The sequence below is a fragment of the Chinchilla lanigera genome, unplaced genomic scaffold (assembly GCF_000276665.1).
Source record: "Chinchilla lanigera isolate Chin_1 unplaced genomic scaffold, ChiLan1.0 scaffold00011, whole genome shotgun sequence".
Taxonomy (NCBI): Eukaryota; Metazoa; Chordata; class Mammalia; order Rodentia; family Chinchillidae; genus Chinchilla; species Chinchilla lanigera.
This window is the reverse complement of record NW_004955412.1, coordinates 31,775,499-31,793,068: the sequence shown is the minus strand read 5'-3', so window position 1 is coordinate 31,793,068 and position 17,570 is coordinate 31,775,499. Positions and strand designations below refer to the sequence as shown.

The window sequence follows — 17,570 nt, the reverse complement described above, 5'->3', positions numbered from 1 at the left end:
ATACTATTCTGTTAATGTTAAGAAAAATAAGACGAGAAGGCAGGCCCTCACAAAAAGGTGAGTGGTGTGGCCAGACAGCCTCCCCACACCACACTCAGCTGCACACACACACACACACACACACACACACATACCCCACTGCACATCAGTCGTGACACTCACCTCCTCCCAGTGATTAATCTGTTTGGAGATTAAATATCCCAGACCCCTGGGCAGAAACTCATACCCGTCCAAAAGACAAGTGCATCGGCATGTCCATCAAATCTGCTTCAGAATCAGGAAGACACTCTTGGCTACCTCAGCGCTCCCAACCATCTGGTCAGGTGGCATCGCGCCCACTTACAAGGTCAGTCCCTACTGCCCTGAATATTACAGATCTTGCATCAGTGTAAACTTTCTCTCTGAGCTGCCATAAAAGAGGTCTTTCACAGTATCCTTAGTTCCCTCATAATTTATTCGTGTGTTTTAGTTCCCCACTAGGTGGTGGGAATATTTTTGTAGGGCACTGCTGTCCTAACTGTTTCTGAGAACAACAGAATGGTCTGCAAGGACAAAAAGGGACAGTGTCCACTTCTTATGATCCTTTCATGTGGAGAACTGAGTAGCTGTGGAGTGCGCAGTACAAATATGACCTGGCATTCTGGAATTTCAGCGATGTTGCCCATCTGCTTACCAGACACTTCAATCCTAAATTGCACTGTATGCTTTAAAAGTAGTCTAAACATCTAACTGATGGCTCATTTTGCATTAAAAACAGATCTTCGAACCAAGAGTAGAAACTGAGATGACAGAAGAAGCTGCAATATGCTTGCCATTGGCACAGTTTTTAGGTAGAATTTGCCCAAAAATTCCTTTAGCCCTCTATGATGGGGTGCTATAATGACAAAGGCTGCTAAAGGCATAGAGTATGCTGAGGACAGGCAACTGGGAGCCGCTGTATGCAAACAACTGTGCTAATATGAAAAGAATTGCTGCATTGCAAACAGAATTCCTAGGACCACGGTGGGGGAGAAAAGAAGCTGGCTTCACATCATAGGACACAAATGCTTGTACACATTATCAGCTCTATTGTCAGACATTTAATCTTCCTATAGGTGATGCTGTTTGTGTAGTCCTAAACCTCAAAACAATCAAATATGGAGAACAAACCACATATACTACAAGTTATGTGAAAACACATCTCCACCTCTGCCTTCCTTTCCTGTGCATTTATGAGGAGAGAGGAAAAAAGAAAGATGGATAGAAAGAAACCCTCATTCTTCAGGAACAGAATAAAGGCTACTTTTTCTATCGGGTCCATGTAACCACTGCAACTCACAATGATCCTTCCTTCTCCTGAATACCTATAAGCTTTAGCCTTTTACTATATCCTGTACAGGCTTGCTTTATTAAATATCCTTTGATGTGCTTGTCACGCATTCCCCCAGTTAGCTCCAGGGAGTTGGAGACAAGGACAGCGTCCATTCCTCCATGCTACCCATCACTGACTGAGCACAGCATATGCTCCAAGTATTTGACTGCTCAGGTAGTAACGTTAGTAAATAACCCCAAACCTCACACCTGATTTTACGATACAGTCTATGAAGTCTCAGGAATAAATTTGTCTCTGTACTATGCTTTATGACTTGGAGTTTGCCACTGCTGAGAACATGTAAGATGGGCTGTGAACTGGGAATGGGGGTGGGTGCTTGGAGCGAGCTTGTGAATGCTAAAATCTATCAGGCCAAAGAAAACATGCCCCCGTGTGATTAAAATAAATTGGATCACTTTGTCCAAGTTGTAAGGGACGCTGGTAGACCACATTTAATAATTAGAGCTAGAGTACACTAAAGGTGCTGGAGCTGAAATCCGAGTGTGCAGATCTTGCTGCAAGGCCGTACTCAGTTGGGCTGCACTTTGGGAATCCAGGCCAGACCTTGAAAGCACAGGCTCAGGCTAAGAGACCCCAGCGCTCACGGCGTCTCCACGACTACTCGCCACTAGAGGGCGCCAGCAGGGCCGCTCTTGACTCTCGGCCGCCCTCCCAGCGTGCCCCGTACCCGCGACCCGGAAGCAGTCCCTGGCGGACCGCGGGCGGCAGGCCTTGGGGAGTTAGGGCGGCCTGGCCGCCTGAACCTGCGTCGCCGCGGGCCGAGGCCATGGGCAGGGGCCCCAATGAGTCCGGTCCAGGCTCAGCTGGGCGCGCAGCCCCCGGCGACGTGCGCTCCGACCCCGGCCGCCGCTGACCGCGAGCGTAGTGTGTCAGCACCGCCCTCCGAGCCCGCGGGGCGGCCCTGGGCCGGGCGCTCCGGACGCCGCCGCGCTGCGCTCCGGGGCAGCGTCTCCCCCGCTGGAACCGGCAGCTGGAGGGCTGTAGTGACGGCGGCCCGAGAAACAGGACTGCCCCCGTCGCTTCGTAGTGCCTGTACTAGCCCTGCTCGGTGGGATCTCTGCACGGAAGCCCAGATTCCCTCCTGTCTGCATCACAGGTCACGCCCCCTTCCTTGCCACTGACGTAAAATTGAAAAGGGACTGTCATATAGAGAAGCCCAACTCCTTTCAGCCATGAAGTCAGAGACCGGGCCTCCGACCCAGGAGACCCTAGCAGAGTCCTGTCCCCTCAGTAATCTGTGGAGTAGCCGGAAGCTGATGGTTGTGGGGGTCTTGCTCGGTTGGCTCCTGGTCATCCACCTTCTGGTCAATGTGTGGCTTCTCTGCCTTCTCTGTGCCTTGTTCGTAGTGCTGGGAGGATGGTTGGGCCCCAGTATCATTGGGGGGGCTTCGGGTCGGCTGCACCTGGAACGTTTCATCCCAGTGGCCACTTGCACTCCGTGCCCTGAGGCAGAAAAACAGCTGGACCTGGAGATTGACAGCACTATCCAGATGATTATTCGCGATTTTGTGGTATCCTGGTATGGTTCAGTGAGCCAGGACTCAACTTTTAAGGAAGAGATGGAGGCAGCCATGAAAGGGTTGGTACAGGAGCTTCGGAGGAGGATGAGCATGCTGGACAGCCGTGCTCTTGCTCAGAGAGTTCTGACTCTCTGTGGTTGTCACCTGCAGAGCTACATTCAGGCAAAGGAGGCCACTGAAGGGAAGCTGAGTGGTCCAGTTCAGCCCTCCCAGCTCTGGGAGGCGTACTGCCGGGCTACTGCCCCACATCCTGCTGTGCACAGTCCTACTGCTGAGGTCACATATACACGTAGCATTGTGAATTTATTGCTTCAAGGTCTGGTGCCCAAGCCCCACTTGGAAACTAGGACTGGACGCCATGTAGTGGTCGAACTCATTACTTGCAATGTAATCTTACCGCTGATCAACAAGCTGTCAGATCCTGATTGCATACACCTTATCCTTGTGGGTATCTTTTCCAGGGCCAGAAATGATTCTGTGCAAGCAGCTAAACCACTCTACACCCCTGATGCTCAGGAACAGCCCTCAGTGCCCACATCTCTGCCACTGATTCTTGAGGTGGAGAGTCTGCCAGAAGGGAGAGCCCCTTCTCCAGGAGCAGCCACAGTGCTGAACTCCAGTGAAGCAGGCCCCTCCCCTGAGATTGAAGAAGGCCATGAAGCTCTAGAGGCAGATTTGGATGGGATGCTTGAAGAAAGAAAAGTAGGAAACAGCTCATCTCATTTTCTACAGCCAAATATTCGAGGCCCCTTGTTCTTATGTGAAGACTCAGAGCTGGAGTCTCCCCTCTCTGAACTGAGTAAAGAAACTATCATGCTAATGACCCCAGGCAACTTCCTCTGTGACAGAATCCAGGATGACCTGTGTACCCTAGAAGATTCTCAGGTTCTAGAGCCTAAGGATGATGAGGGATCCGAGGGGATTGAAGGAGGAGAAGCAGAGGAGGGTCCAGGGATAGAAACCGAGTCAGGTCTGCTGGTGTCTGTGCCAAACTCCTGCCCAGAAATCCAGATTGACACTGTGGACAAGGAGGTAGAACCGGATGTCACCTCTTTTACAGCTTTGCTGGAAGAACCAGAAAAGACTGGCCCCACACGACCCTCGTGCTTAGAGAAGGATCTCACTGATGGCGTGAGTTCCCTGGATCCTACTTTACCACAGGTTTCACTTTCCTCCTCTCCACCCGGTCCTCTCGGCTCTGGCACATTCAGCTTTGAGCCCCTGAGCAGTCCAGATGGGCCAGTTGTCATCCAGAACCTTCGTATTACTGGCACCATTACCGCCCGAGAGCACAGTGGCACTGGATTCCACCCATACACACTCTATACTGTGAAGGTAAGCAGATTAGAGTTGTGAGCACCCACTCTGGGCTGGGAATGGGATGGAGCACTGGAAGCCAATGTTCTCAGGGGAGACAGCTCTTACTGTGCTCTGTATAATTGTGAACATGTGTGAGTGAATGGGCTGAAGCTAATTAATTTGTAAAGCAGAGTGGACTTTTACTCTTTACCCACACAAGCAATCCTAGAAGCTCAGAATTGTTAGAATACTGATGGTGGTAGCTTTTAATGGTTCCTAAACCTGGCTATATTTCATAATTGCTTGGGCTGCTTTTTAAGTACTATATACTAATTCTGACAGACTGACAGATTCTAAATGAGAATTTCAAAGACTGAAGATTCTATATATTTTTTAAAAATAGAACATGGAGGTAGTATGGAGGGCAGTTTGAAGGATTTGCTGCTCTAATCTAACCAGCCCTTTCCATAGCTTCTCTGCCAAGCGGTTCCCAAATTTGTGCTTACATCTCTCTAGGAATAAGGAACTTACTCTACCATGTGAAACCTTCCCAAGACAAAGACAAACCTTCCCAAGACATGGAAGATTTTAGTATTTTTTAAAAGAACAAAAGAAACTAGGAGGGAACAATTTTGGTAAGAGGATTCCTGGGCAAGACACTATTGGATTTTAATTGGCTTCCCCTTGAATTTCTTTCATTCTGAATCCAAACATGGCCACAGGTGTGGGTACTGCATTCCTTCTGGGAAAATCCCAATCGAGTTAAAAGAGAGAATGCCTTCCCTAATCTGCTGCAACATGACCTAACATTTTAAAAAGGAACATTGTGACATTTTCAAGGCAATAGAAATAATTAGAAACACCTGTACTCACATGCACACATGCGCACGCATGCATACACACACACACACACACACACACACACGCAGCACACAGTCATTCCTTATAAGATAGGTAAATTTTAGAAGTACAGATATCTGGTCATGAATAACTCAGGCTAGCCTCAAAGGACAGGTATATCTTTATTAGCATTTGCCTCCCTTTTTGTTCTTCTAACTCTGGATGACCTACAACTTTCTCACATGTAAGTGTTGGCTTCTGGTTATTTCATCTTCTATTTGTAACATATTCCAACATTGTATTAAATGACAGTTTTTCCTCCTCATTAGTAAAAAAATTAAGTTGATAAATTTTAAATTATAGTCTTTTTCCTTCTATCTGTTACTTTTTTACTGCAGATTTTGACACCAGCCACTATCTACTTAAAGTTGGCATTAGCAAAGAGTGAAATGTATCTGATTTATCTCACATAACGTTATGATATCATGAGAAACCCAAAATATAAATAAAGAGCAAAATAAAAGGTGGATTATAAGAAACAGTGAGATAGATTTTTTTTGCAAAGGGTAAGGGCACCAAGGGATTGGGGGAGGGGAGTAAAAAACGGAATTAAGATGTGTTACATACATGTACCAACTCCCCAGAATGAATGTAATCACATTAATACTACCAACATATACTAATAAAAAGAAAAAGGTAAATGAAAAATAGATAACAAAATCATGTATCCAGTTGTGCATAGTTTGACATTGGGTTTAGATTTTTATATGGGCATGGTTCTAAATTACATACTGATATTATTACACTTTCTCATAGTAAAAGAGTCTTCAGTTTATATGATGGAAGTTAACACATGAGAATTAAGTATTCACTCTCAAGGAGCAGAATAACCCATAGAAAGCGTCATAACTGTCAAGTTCTCCAAGTTTGAGAGTCCCCCACCCCCAGATTCCACCTGTCTGTCTTTCCCTTCCTTACTAGTCTGAAAAACTCCTTAGCCCTCCTCAGCTCATTGTGAATACATCTCTCTCTCTACCTCTGGAAAATTTTAATACACCAGCCTGAAGTCCAGCCAACAAGGAGATAATTGTTTCCATCTCTGGCCATAGTACAATACCTCTGCCAATCAATAACAGGAAACTACTCCTAATAATAGTAAGCAGATATATAATTCTCACACAGCCTTTCATTGTATCTGAGCTACTTCCCCTGTACTGAGCCTCCCCTTGCATATGTCCAGACTGCTCACTTCTCCAGGAACAGACAGTACAAGTCATCTTTCCCACTACCAGTGCTCCAAGCCTGTGGAGGCGGCAGACTCGGACGCTGTACAACATCTCCAGTCATGTGACTTCCAGTGATACAAATATTATGTACCCTATACTTAGGAAAAACTTACAGTTTACTTTTAAGCATAACAATTAGGAAGATTAATCTGCCCAAAGCAAAACAAAAATACATGCCCTTTAATTCATTCCAGGCAAACAAATGACTTCTGCCCATCTGCTGTTTCAAATTGTTTGCTCTTCCTACTTTTAGTAGATATCATCACTGGTTGAGTTAATGGCAAAATGCTTTTCCTTTTAGAAGGTCCAGCCTGTAATTTCAAGGTGGTAGAAATGTAGTCTTTTTTATAGGTGATATGCCTTCTGTTTTACTCTCGATCTTAGAGATTAAAGAAGAGTGATACAGCTGTTTTTATAAATAAAGCTACGTCTCTGGGGGAGGGAGCTTTTGGATGGAAGAAATAGGAGCAGTGAAACTCATTTTAGGGCAAGTGTATCAGAAAGCATATCTGATTGTTTAAGTCGGCTGCCTTTAGAGTTTGAGTTATTCCACTCAGATGTAGCAGGTTCTGCAAGAGGGCAGGAACATCATCTCGCTCCCTTTATCTCCACTCTGCTGTTATTGTGTACGGTTGAGCAAGTAGTCGTTAAAGCCAGAGTAGAAGAATTCCTAGACCTGGCTCATTCGGTCAATAATTCTGTTCCTTCAACAGTACGAGACAGCCCTTAACAGTGAGAGCAGCAGTGGCCTGCAGCAACTGGCCTACCACACTGTAAACCGCCGCTACCGGGAGTTCTTGAACCTGCAGACCCGCCTGGAGGAGAAACCAGATCTACGGAAGTTCATCAAAAGTCAGTATCTGCCCTGCCCTGGCACTACACTCCCTGTTTGCTTCTCAGCTGTCACCACTCTGACTGGAATGTTTGATGGAGTTTGTGGGGAAGGGAATGCAGAACTGGGGTTCTCTCTTCCCCAAGTCTTGCTTAGAAGTTTTGAGGGTTAGTGATGGACAGCTGTGATCCTGTCATCAGAGGTCACCCTTTGTTCTGAGGTCATCCTTTGTTCTGGAGCCCTGCCTAGTTTAAGTTTAAAATTCACATTTCTACCTGTATCCATGAGACAGTGTAAGCAGTTAAATTAACTTTTTCAGAACTGTAGATTGGTCATTCTTAAATATTACAATGTTATCTAGAAATCTTCATCACTTTCCTTTAATAACCAGAAATTCACAGCACAGAAAAAATAAAGAGAATGTAATAAATTTAATGTTAAGAATAAGCTAATAACTGGCTGCTTTGTTTTGAAAAAATGCTGATCACCCAAATACACATTTTAGTAGGTTGGGCATGTATTATACATTTAATATCTTAATATAACACCTAATAGTGAGGTGAGCCTGTTCATAACAGGTTCTCTCCTAAGTACTTTACACCTGCTAGTTTGTTTAATCCTTTGTTGTTGTTGTTGTTTGTTTTTCTTCCGGTACCAGGAATTGAACTCACAACCTTGCACTTGCCAGGTAGACACTTTGCCGCTGAGCTAAATCCCCAGCCTGCTTGTTTAATCCTGGTAACAACCTATGAGACATGTGCTACCCTTTCTCCTCAAAAATAAGACCTACCCAGAAAATAATCAGCCATGAAAACTAGAGATCAAAAATGCCAAACCCAGTCAGCCTGTTCTTGCTTAACTTGCCTTACAGAGTAGCCACTGAGCAAGAATGATGACAGGTAAGGCAAGGAGAGGCTGACTGAGGCTGGCATTTTTGGTCTCTAGTTTTCTTGACTGATTATATTCTGGCTAGGCCTTATTTTCAGGGAACCACAGTATCATTATCCCCTTTTTACAGAAAATAAGTGAAGTTGCAGAAAGGTCATTATTACAGTAGAGCTTAGAACTTGGGCCACTGGACTTCAGAGCCCTCACTTTTAGCCATGGTTATGCTTCTCTTAACAGTAATGGGAGTGCATTGTGTTTATTGTATCCCTACAGGTATATTTGGAATTCCTAAAGTTAAATAAATGAAAAATCCCAGTGAAATATATTCAATAATTGTTTTCTTTATATTTTTTATGAAGAAGTTCTTTGTGAATGTTTAATGCATGAACTTTGTTTTGTTTTAAAGATGTAAAGGGTCCAAAAAAGCTCTTTCCAGATCTTCCATTTGGAAACATGGACAGCGACAGAGTGGAAGCCCGGAAGAGCCTCCTGGAATCATTCCTGAAGGTCAGCATCTTCCTTCCAGCTTTGTTCTCATTCTGACCTGCACATACCCCAGATAAAGTGGAGAGATCTGGGGACTGAAATTTCCCTTTAAAATCCTCTTGTCTTACTCTCGCAGCAACTCTGTGCCATTCCTGAGATCGCTAACAGTGAGGAGATGCAGGAGTTCCTTGCTCTGAACACGGATGCTCGCATTGCCTTTGTCAAGAAGCCGTTCATGGTCTCTAGAATAGACAAGGTACCCGGAGGGAGGCCACTGCACAGCTTTGCCTCTTGCTGTAATTGTGGTGTGTTTGTTGGAGTTGAGTTTGGGCTTGGAAAATAAGGGAGCTAGAACATGGGAGCACTCAACAGAACATGTGCTAGAACTTTTAAGACCTTTTGCAAAATACTGGTTGGATCTTCAACTTGCTAAATCCCAGTGAGCAGCTGTTAGTTCACAGTACCCTAACCCTGTAAGTGTACACATGTCTCCTCTCCTTGAGGAATTCTGACATTGTCCTTCTAGTGGCAGTGTATAAGGGCACATGTGAACCTTCATGGACAGGGGATTCCTTTCAGAGGGACAGATGATTCCCAGCATTGATCACTCAGAAAGGAGAGCCCACAGACAGGACACTAAAAAGATTTAGATTGGTGTGATGATTCTCTGCTGGAGAACAGAATGCAGAGAACTGGACCTTCTTCATAAAGGTGTGTCAGCACCTATGACAGTGTTAGGACACCTGTGGAGCACATTCACAAAAGGAGGGGCCTCCATCTTCTCATCTAGGGCTGGGGGGACAAGGTAAAATGGAACTACATACAACAGATGTCAGGAGACATCATTGTATGGAACAGATATCAGGGGACTTCCACTGCATAAGACAGATGTCAAGGGACATCCACTGCATAGGACAGACATCAGGGGACTTCCATTGCATAGGACAGGTGTCAAGGGACATCCACTGCATGGGACAGATGTCAGGAGACATCCACTGCATGGGGCAGATGTCAGGGGACTTCCACTGCATGGGACAGATGTCAGGGGACTTCTACTGCATGGGACAGCTGTCAGGGGACTTCTGCTGCAATGGGAAAAAACAAACACTAGAAAGAGATCGGCAGAGTTCCACATAGATGGTTCTCTCACTGATTCTTTCAGCGTCTCCCTACTGGATGCCTGTTTTGAGGCAGGCACCGTGCTAGGTGCCTTGGAAATTGAGATGTTTCTTTCCTATTAAGAATTAAGGCACCGTGCTAGGTGCCTGTGATGCAGAAGTAAATGGGCCACATTTGGACTCTCCCACAGACTACAGCTCTTGACCCTAGAGAGCAAGTTGATGCAGTCCTATGTGTCTTCCCTAGTTTGTTCTCCCTGGTGTTCCCAGTGGTCTTGATGACATTCAGCGTTGTCTTACATGTGCTAATCATACTTCCTGGGGGAGCCTGTCATTGAACAAGGGAGAAGAGACTTGGTGCAGCTCTCTGCCAGCAGTGTTCATAGGAAGAGGCCCCAAAAAAGGAAGGGCTTCCTTCTGTTTCTTGATAGTTAAGGATTTTATTTGTATATTTTCTTTTTTAAGCAAATGTCTGTGTGCTATTTTCCCATTTTGAGAAACAGAGACCATTCTCTTACGAGTACCGAAGTTTATATTAACTCCAAAGTACCTTAATTTTGATCTGAGTGAAATTTATTTTTTGTACCTAAAGAAATTATTTGACTTGACTAGAAAAAAACAGTTCTTTGCTCCATGACGAGAAATCACCTTTTTATGTAAAAAGGAAAAGAACTGAACATGAAAACCATTCACCAGCCTACAAAACACCCAGGTTGGTTTTTACTTATTTCATAATTTGTTTTGGCTCCTTTTTCCATGGCATTGTTCGTCTTACTCTGTAACAAGAAGATTTTTATAGCCATAGAGAAAGGGAGGACTGTTGTCATTGACAGCTGTTTGACCTTGCTGATGGATAAGGCTGTGCTTGATGGCCTGGCTCCCTGCTTGTCTTGTTGCATAAAGCACAGTGAGATGATTGCTTTGCAGGTTGGTGCTTTCCTTCTGGGGACTGAGTGCACTTACTGACCCCGCACTTCTGCCCCTGCAGATGGTGGTGAGTGCCATTGTAGACACATTGAAGACAGCGTTTCCTCGCTCTGAGCCCCAGAGCCCCACGGAGGAGCTGAGTGAGGCTGAGAACGAAAGCAAGCCACAGACAGAAAGCAAGAAGGCTGGCAAGTGAGAAGTCCTCCAGTGACCCAGAAATCTTTCCCCAGTTCTCAGGTTGATCCCCAAACCTGAGCCAAAGCTCACTTCTGTTTGCAGGCTGAGAAAGAGAGTAGAGAGGTCTGATCTACCTGCTTGTAGATGAGTGAACCCCTGGGCTCCTTGATGCTCAACCAGAGGAGCCAGACTGCTACAGGGCAGTGCTGCTAAATGCTTGCTCTTACCATGGGACCCGGGCCCCCAGGTGACCACAGAGTTGTGACAAGAAGGAAAACTCTAGAATATGGATGTTCTCTTTTCTGTATCCCTTGGAAATTGAGACGTTTCTTTCCTATTAAGAATTAAGGCTTAAAACTTCTCTGTTTGCCATCATTTCTGGAACTCTTGGCTCAGAAATTGCATGTACTAGCAATAAACAGGAAAGGGCTAGAATGGAAACCTACAGAGCCTATTTTAGTAACTGTGAGACTGCTGCTGCTCTTCCCTGCACTGAGGCTCCAGCTGTTCCTTGGCAGCTCTCCACACCAACATGTGGAGAGCAGGGGCACCACACTTAGCCTGACTGGAAATTCCTTGTGAATCTGGATCATTATGAAGAAGCAGAGAGAGAGAACGGTGGGGCCCTGATTGTCCTTGTTGATCTGTGTCTCTGTCCTTGTTAAGGGCCAGCAATACCAGACTCACCGTGCTTAGTCTTTTTAAATTACACCAAGGTTTTAAAAGATGGCCATGATACCTGTGCTGTTGAATCTTTTGATTCTTGAAACTTTTTTTTATCTCTGGCAATTCTTTCTGCAGTTTTATGTAGAACACAGGAGAACAAATGGTTGTCCTAGACGGGTACCAACAACTAACAGAAATCTTTAGTCTATGCCATTTATGTAATCTTCAACAGATTTTTGACATGCAGAGTATGTACTTGCCACTTTTCTAGCCTATGAGAATTTGACCATGACAAACTGGTTCCTATTTTATTAGCAAAAACCATTTTATGAATACGTTGAAGATATAAGAGCGTACTATAAGAGTGGCACTCTGTCTGTGAAGATCTGCCACAATATACCTTGTTCAGAGGATTTCAATCTTTCCTGGCAACTCAGCACAGTCAGGACCCAAGAATAAATATGAGTGTTCTTGCTTTGATGTATTGTCAGTACTTCCAAGCTTTTGTACAAGGACCAAAACCATGAATTACACTGTTTCTGCCATTTGTTTCTATACCAGGTCCAGATTGAGGTTCCCATCCAGCAAAATTGCCCCAGCACTGACTATGACAAAAACACACGACAGGATTCTCTATTGTCTCCAGGAAAGCACGACGGTAAGAACCCAAGCAGCCCAGAGAACGACAAGGGTTAAGAAGTGGCATATTGATCCTGCAGTGATACAAGGTCAAAATAGTCTTCACAGTCAGAAGGGACTTGGTGTCCTGCCAAAAACCTTAACATCTAGGTCTCAAATTTTTATGTTAAACATGTTTTCTTTGAGTGATTTTGAGTTTCTACCAGTCTTGAGTTGTCAAGTTGGCTTCATAAGGGTAGCAGATGTGGGATAATGAGTGACAGGAAGAGCAATCCATTTCTGGAAGAGAACCAAGACCAAGAGTTGTTCAGAAGTGATTGTGCTATGGCAAGTTTGTTTGATTTGCAACTTAGGTAAAGAGAAACTTCCCTGAAGTAGTCTCATTCAGTAGGTTCTGTGCCCACAGTTCTTTTGCAAGTGAGATATGGGGAGACCTAGAGTGCCATGCTCTCTCTTTACTTCCTGCTTTCTTTATGTGATGTGCCACTGGCTATTTCCTTAGGAATCAGAGATCTTGTCCATGTCTGGAATGGAATCCTTTATTAAAAAGCAGACAAAATTACTGGAAATGCAGCCAACAAAAGTCCCAGAACCATTCCTCAAGGGATATGTGGACAGGTGCTTGTCAGGCGCAGCAGTGCCCGCCCAAGACCCAGGCAGCAGTGATCTAGGTAAGTAGGAAGGAGGGGGCCAAGGACTTGGGAGAGCTGGCCTTTGGAGCTTTAATTGCTGTTGTGTTCAGCTGAGTGACCATGTGCTGAACTCCAGCATGAGAGGTGCTGGGCCAGAGATGAGGAGGACATGGTCCCCGCCGCCAGCTCAAGCGGCAGAGCAGGCCACAGGCACCGGTAGTTCTTACCCAGCAGGAACAGATCCATGCATGTAATGCCAGTGTCTTGTGTAAGACATTTTGGCAGACTTTGACATATGACGTTACTGTCTGGAGCTGGAAACTTCTTTCCTCGCTGTCTGTGACACCAGTTTCCTGGTGTTCTTCGTGTCTTTTGTGGCCCCTTCATGCTCCACTGTTTTTCCTTATCAGCCTTGTGGAGGTTCACTTTTGGCTCTCTGCTTGTTCTTTGCACGTTCTCCCTGGCTAATTCCATCCACACTGTGGGCTTCTACTCTCACATATGTACCAATGAGACCTGTCTGTTGGATACTGTAGAGCAACGGAGACACATGTTCAAAGTAGAATGTATCTTCTTCCCGGATCTATTCCCGCTGCTTTAGTTTGTACTGTGGCAGATGATATCCATCCTCATTCTTCTGAGTAGAGCAGGGAGAGGGAAGGAGTGCAGATTCTGCTTTCCACTTGTAAGCACTTGAAGCACGGCAGGTTTGCTTCCCAGGAGAGCAAGGGCACATGTATTCTACAGCAGAAAACTTCAGAGCCCTAGATATTAATTAGTATGATTGCTGAACTAAAATGTCAAAGAGGAAAAGTCTTGGATTCCACCAAGACAGAGACCTCTGTTGGAAATAAAAGGCTACATCAACAAGAAAAGCCAACTTCACTGTTGTCTCTTGGGGCCTACGAACAGATCATCTGACCTCCGCTCTTTGGCCTCAATTTAATTACATGACAGGTAGGGTTTGTAGGTGCATCTCACTAGCCACATAAAGCAGGTGGTATGACAGAAAAAGCATCACAGAACTCATCATAAATAACAAGAATGACCAAAATAATATTCCACACCAAATCAAAACTACAAATTTTAAGTATCGTATCTCTAAAGGGAGAGTTTATGCCTAAGCCTTTCTTTCTTCTAGCCTGAAAGATTCAGAGTGCTCCTATGAAAGAAATTTGCTTAAAGACAACTTAGCTGTACTTTACTTTCTGATTTTTTTTTTTTACTGCTATGACTAAATGTTGCCACATGGTGGCAGCTTCAGGCAAATGCTTAACCTGAGGAAATAATTGCAATGAGGAGGATGCTATTTCTCAAGGAGCAGGACAGCCCATCTTTGAGCAAATATGAAGAAAGCAGTTCATCAGCTCCCAAGACCCTTGGATACAGTATAAGTAGAGGAAATATGCTTTAGATCTGTTTAGAGGGAAGTGGAATTCATTTCTAGCACATCCATGCAGATCAGAAGGCAGTCTTGTTCTAAAGGATGAAAACTTGGGCAAACTGGATGAGAGAACACCCATGAGACTTGGACTAACAGAGATGTTGTTTAGTTATAATATTAAACACAGCAGTAAGACCAGGCATCTTAGAATCATTGTGGAATATTATATACTCCTGGGGAAGTTTCCAGGGAAGCAAATCAGAAGTGAAATGGACACATCCAGCCAATGTGGCACAAGTTTAAAGAATAGATGCTTCTGTCCATAGAACACACATGTTCAAGAAACTCCAGCTTAGCATGAAAATGAGCTTATTTATGGCCCTTCAGATCTTCAAAACAGGGACAAAACCAGTAAATGCCATGGCATTTTTTCAGAGGTGTGGTGCTTTTCCTTGAACCACATGTTATCTCAGAATCAAGCTTCAGCCTCTTGAGTCTCAACCCCACGGGTATGTGTAATGGAGATGGTTTCACAGGAGAATGTAGCCCAAATCTTTCCCACATCTGCCCACAACATTTCCGTGATACAGTATGGGGGCGAGTGGAAGGCAAGGGTGGAGGGACAAAGCCTTGCCAGTTCCAGTTAGTCATCAGTTGTGAGCTCTTACTTGGAACAGAATGAATTCAGCATGCTGGGGAAGTAGAAGAGAAATAGAAGCTAGGTAAATAAAATAATTATATGTAAAATCTTTTTAAAAGACACTAGGGAACAGTACGGGGACATAAACAAACGAATTGTGAAGACCTGCAGAGCCAATCACTGTACTTCTAAGATACAAGTACATATCTCCCGATTTCAGTGCAGAGGAATTATAAAAGTATATGATGACCCACACTAAGATGGAAGAGACCACCCAGGTCTCTCAGCTTCCACCCAGGGCCCTGAAGGACGCTCTTCACATGGGGCTTTCTCCTGAGTTACCTGTGATGCTTTTTGTCCCCTAGGAACAGAGACAGAGTTAGCTGACACAGCCCTGGATCTAATCCTCCTGCTCTTAATGCAGCAGTGGAAATGGCTATGTACTGAAAACATGCAGAAATGTCTTCGTCTTGTCTTTGGAACCCTTGTCCAGAGGTAAGCCTGCTGAGATCGTCACGTCATTGCTGCTCAAGCTGTTCAGAGGTGGGACATGGTGTGGCTCTGTGAGAAGTCTCTCTATGAGACTTCTGGCATAGTATACTTAGTTACAGACACTTCTTGTGACCTTCAAGTGCTTCAGCTGAACTCTGCCTGCTCTGGGACTAATTCTCCACCCAGTTATGTCCCAAGGCCCTGTACTGTTCATCCTGCTATAGGGAATATTTCTCTTAACTGACAGTATATTACCACTGTGATGATAAACAGAGAACGACAAGAGAAAACAGATTATTTTCTCCAAGAGAGGTATAAATATTCACAAATGAAGAAGTTCTTAGTGATATAAGATGGGAAAGCATAGAGGGAAACTTGGATTTGCAACTTGGCTTGTATAATCCAAGCTTTGTGATTCCAACACAACTTGATCTGGAAGATTTATATACAGATCAAGTTTTTAACTGCTGACATCCCAACCACAGAACGGATATAGGATTCACTAAACTAAAAAAGAATAGAGACACTGTTTCTGAGCCAGAGACACATGGAGTGCTTAAGTTTTATATACTCTTGTAGATCTCTGTCTTACAAGACATCCTGGCAGATCCCAAAGTAAGAAGGCAAATACTGACCTCTCTGTAGTGTGTGGTTCACTCCAGAGAACATAGAAGTCACTCAAAAAAATCTTTTTATAAAACAACTCTGTTATCTATTCTATACCAACTAGAAACTCCATTAGCAGTCTGTTCCACTGAGTCATAAAGAGACTCAGTGAAAGAGACACATTTGTGTTTGCTGAGTGCCTCTCTGCCAGGACCCAGTACTTGCCCTCAGCTTCCATACTTTTTGTACTGATCGAAGTGATGTAGGCAGCCCCATTTTACAGAATAAGAAAATAGAGTTTAGCAAATGATGTGCCCAAGGTCCACCTAACACACAAGGAATTTTAAACTGGATTTGCATGACCCCAAAGCCAGTGTGCTTTTCCCTGTGAATTTTCCCCAAGTGAAACCCAGGTGTGAATGCTGACTGATCTCTGTGCCTTGCGGCTTTCCCTGTTGTCCCTTCTCCATATTCATCTCTGCCACTAGGGAGCTTTTTCTGAAAAACAAATTCTGTACCCAGATTTTCCAGTGGTGCTGTGTTGCCTGCAGCAGTGCTTTTTCCAGCCCATGTCCCAGAGTTCTAAGGTTCTCCCAGGTATGCTTCAAGGAGCTGTCTTAGAAACTGGGGGACACTGAGTGGGCCATGATCCAGACAGAGCAGTTTGCTTTGATCAGTTTAGAGTACTGTGGACTAAGGTGAGGTTTTGTTTGTGAAAGGGCTCGCTATGTTTTAAATATATAGTTGGAGCCTGAGGTGCAGTTCAGTGATAGAGCTCATATGTACCATACACAAAGCCCTGGGTTTAATCTTGAGCACAAAAAGTTTAAAATATATATTTGCTTCTTTATATTAAAGTTTAAGTTCCTTTCTTACTTAGCATGATCTGGCCCCTGTCTTATTTCTGTCCTCCCCTTGCAAAGTATCCTTCATTGCCTGAATATTCTGTGGTCTTTTTCCTCCAGGCCTTTGTTCATCTCCTTGTCTCTGCCTGAATGAACTTTCTTTCCTCACTCTTTTCCTGCTCCCCTGCTAGGACCCTAATTGTCCCTGTTTTCATGTGTTTAACCTAATACTAAATATTTTTCAGATACTGAGCATGAAAAGTCATTTATTCTATAAAATTTTCTATGGTATCCTCTCCCACTTTCCTAAGATTAAGGAACCTTCTTCTCTGCTCCCAAAGTTTTGGTAGTAACACTTATCTCACAGGTATTGTATAAATTGTCTACTTCCCCACACTAGTGGTTCTCAACTAGTGGGCACCTTTACCCCTCTGGTGACTTTTGGCAATATCTGAAGAAACTCTGGTGTCATAGCTGGGAAGAGGAGAGGGGATTCCCAGTGGCATCTGGTGCACAGAGGGAAGGTGCTGCCTACTGTCTTCTGCCACCCAGGACAACTCTGCCCCCTCCCCCAAACAGTCATAAAATATCGTACCCAAAATGTCTCGGTACCAGGACTCAAAAACCCTGTCCTAGACTTAGTCTTTTAAGGACCACAACTAGCATATGTCCTCAGCAAATTATACAAGGCAGATACAGATTCATTAAATATTTGATAAAGATATAAACATTTCTTTTCTTAGTGTGGCAGTTTGGGGCTTATTTTGCAAGGGGAACAATATAATACAGGACACATACTTAATATGATTATTTATAAGTCACCCAAGAACAGTATACAAAAGAGTGCAGGAAATCTGTCCACACACTAAGACCAAGGAATCCAGCTGAGGGCCTGGATCCCACAACAATGTCCTACATGAG

The 17,570-nt window shown here is 44.3% G+C and overlaps 1 protein-coding gene across 4 annotated transcripts in view; it reads left to right on the top strand.

The window, feature by feature from the left end:
* Window positions 1-2,046: 2,046 nt before the first annotated feature.
* The window catches only part of Snx19 (sorting nexin 19), a 43,504-nt gene continuing 27,980 nt past the window's right edge, over window positions 2,047-17,570 (top strand). For 2 of the 4 annotated variants that reach the window (XM_013511227.1, XM_005378570.2), the window contains exons 1-8: window positions 2,375-4,227; window positions 7,031-7,169; window positions 8,444-8,544; window positions 8,660-8,779; window positions 10,630-10,760; window positions 11,973-12,069; window positions 12,553-12,721; window positions 15,072-15,201. In XM_013511227.1, the coding sequence (XP_013366681.1) occupies window positions 2,545-4,227; window positions 7,031-7,169; window positions 8,444-8,544; window positions 8,660-8,779; window positions 10,630-10,760; window positions 11,973-12,069; window positions 12,553-12,721; window positions 15,072-15,201 (2,570 nt within the window). In that variant the 5' untranslated portion in view covers window positions 2,375-2,544. Of the gene's footprint in view, window positions 4,228-7,030; window positions 7,170-8,443; window positions 8,545-8,659; window positions 8,780-10,629; window positions 10,761-11,972; window positions 12,070-12,552; window positions 12,722-15,071; window positions 15,202-17,570 lie in introns of all 4 variants that reach the window. The other 2 variants (XM_005378571.2, XM_005378572.2) reach the window with 2 other exon arrangements.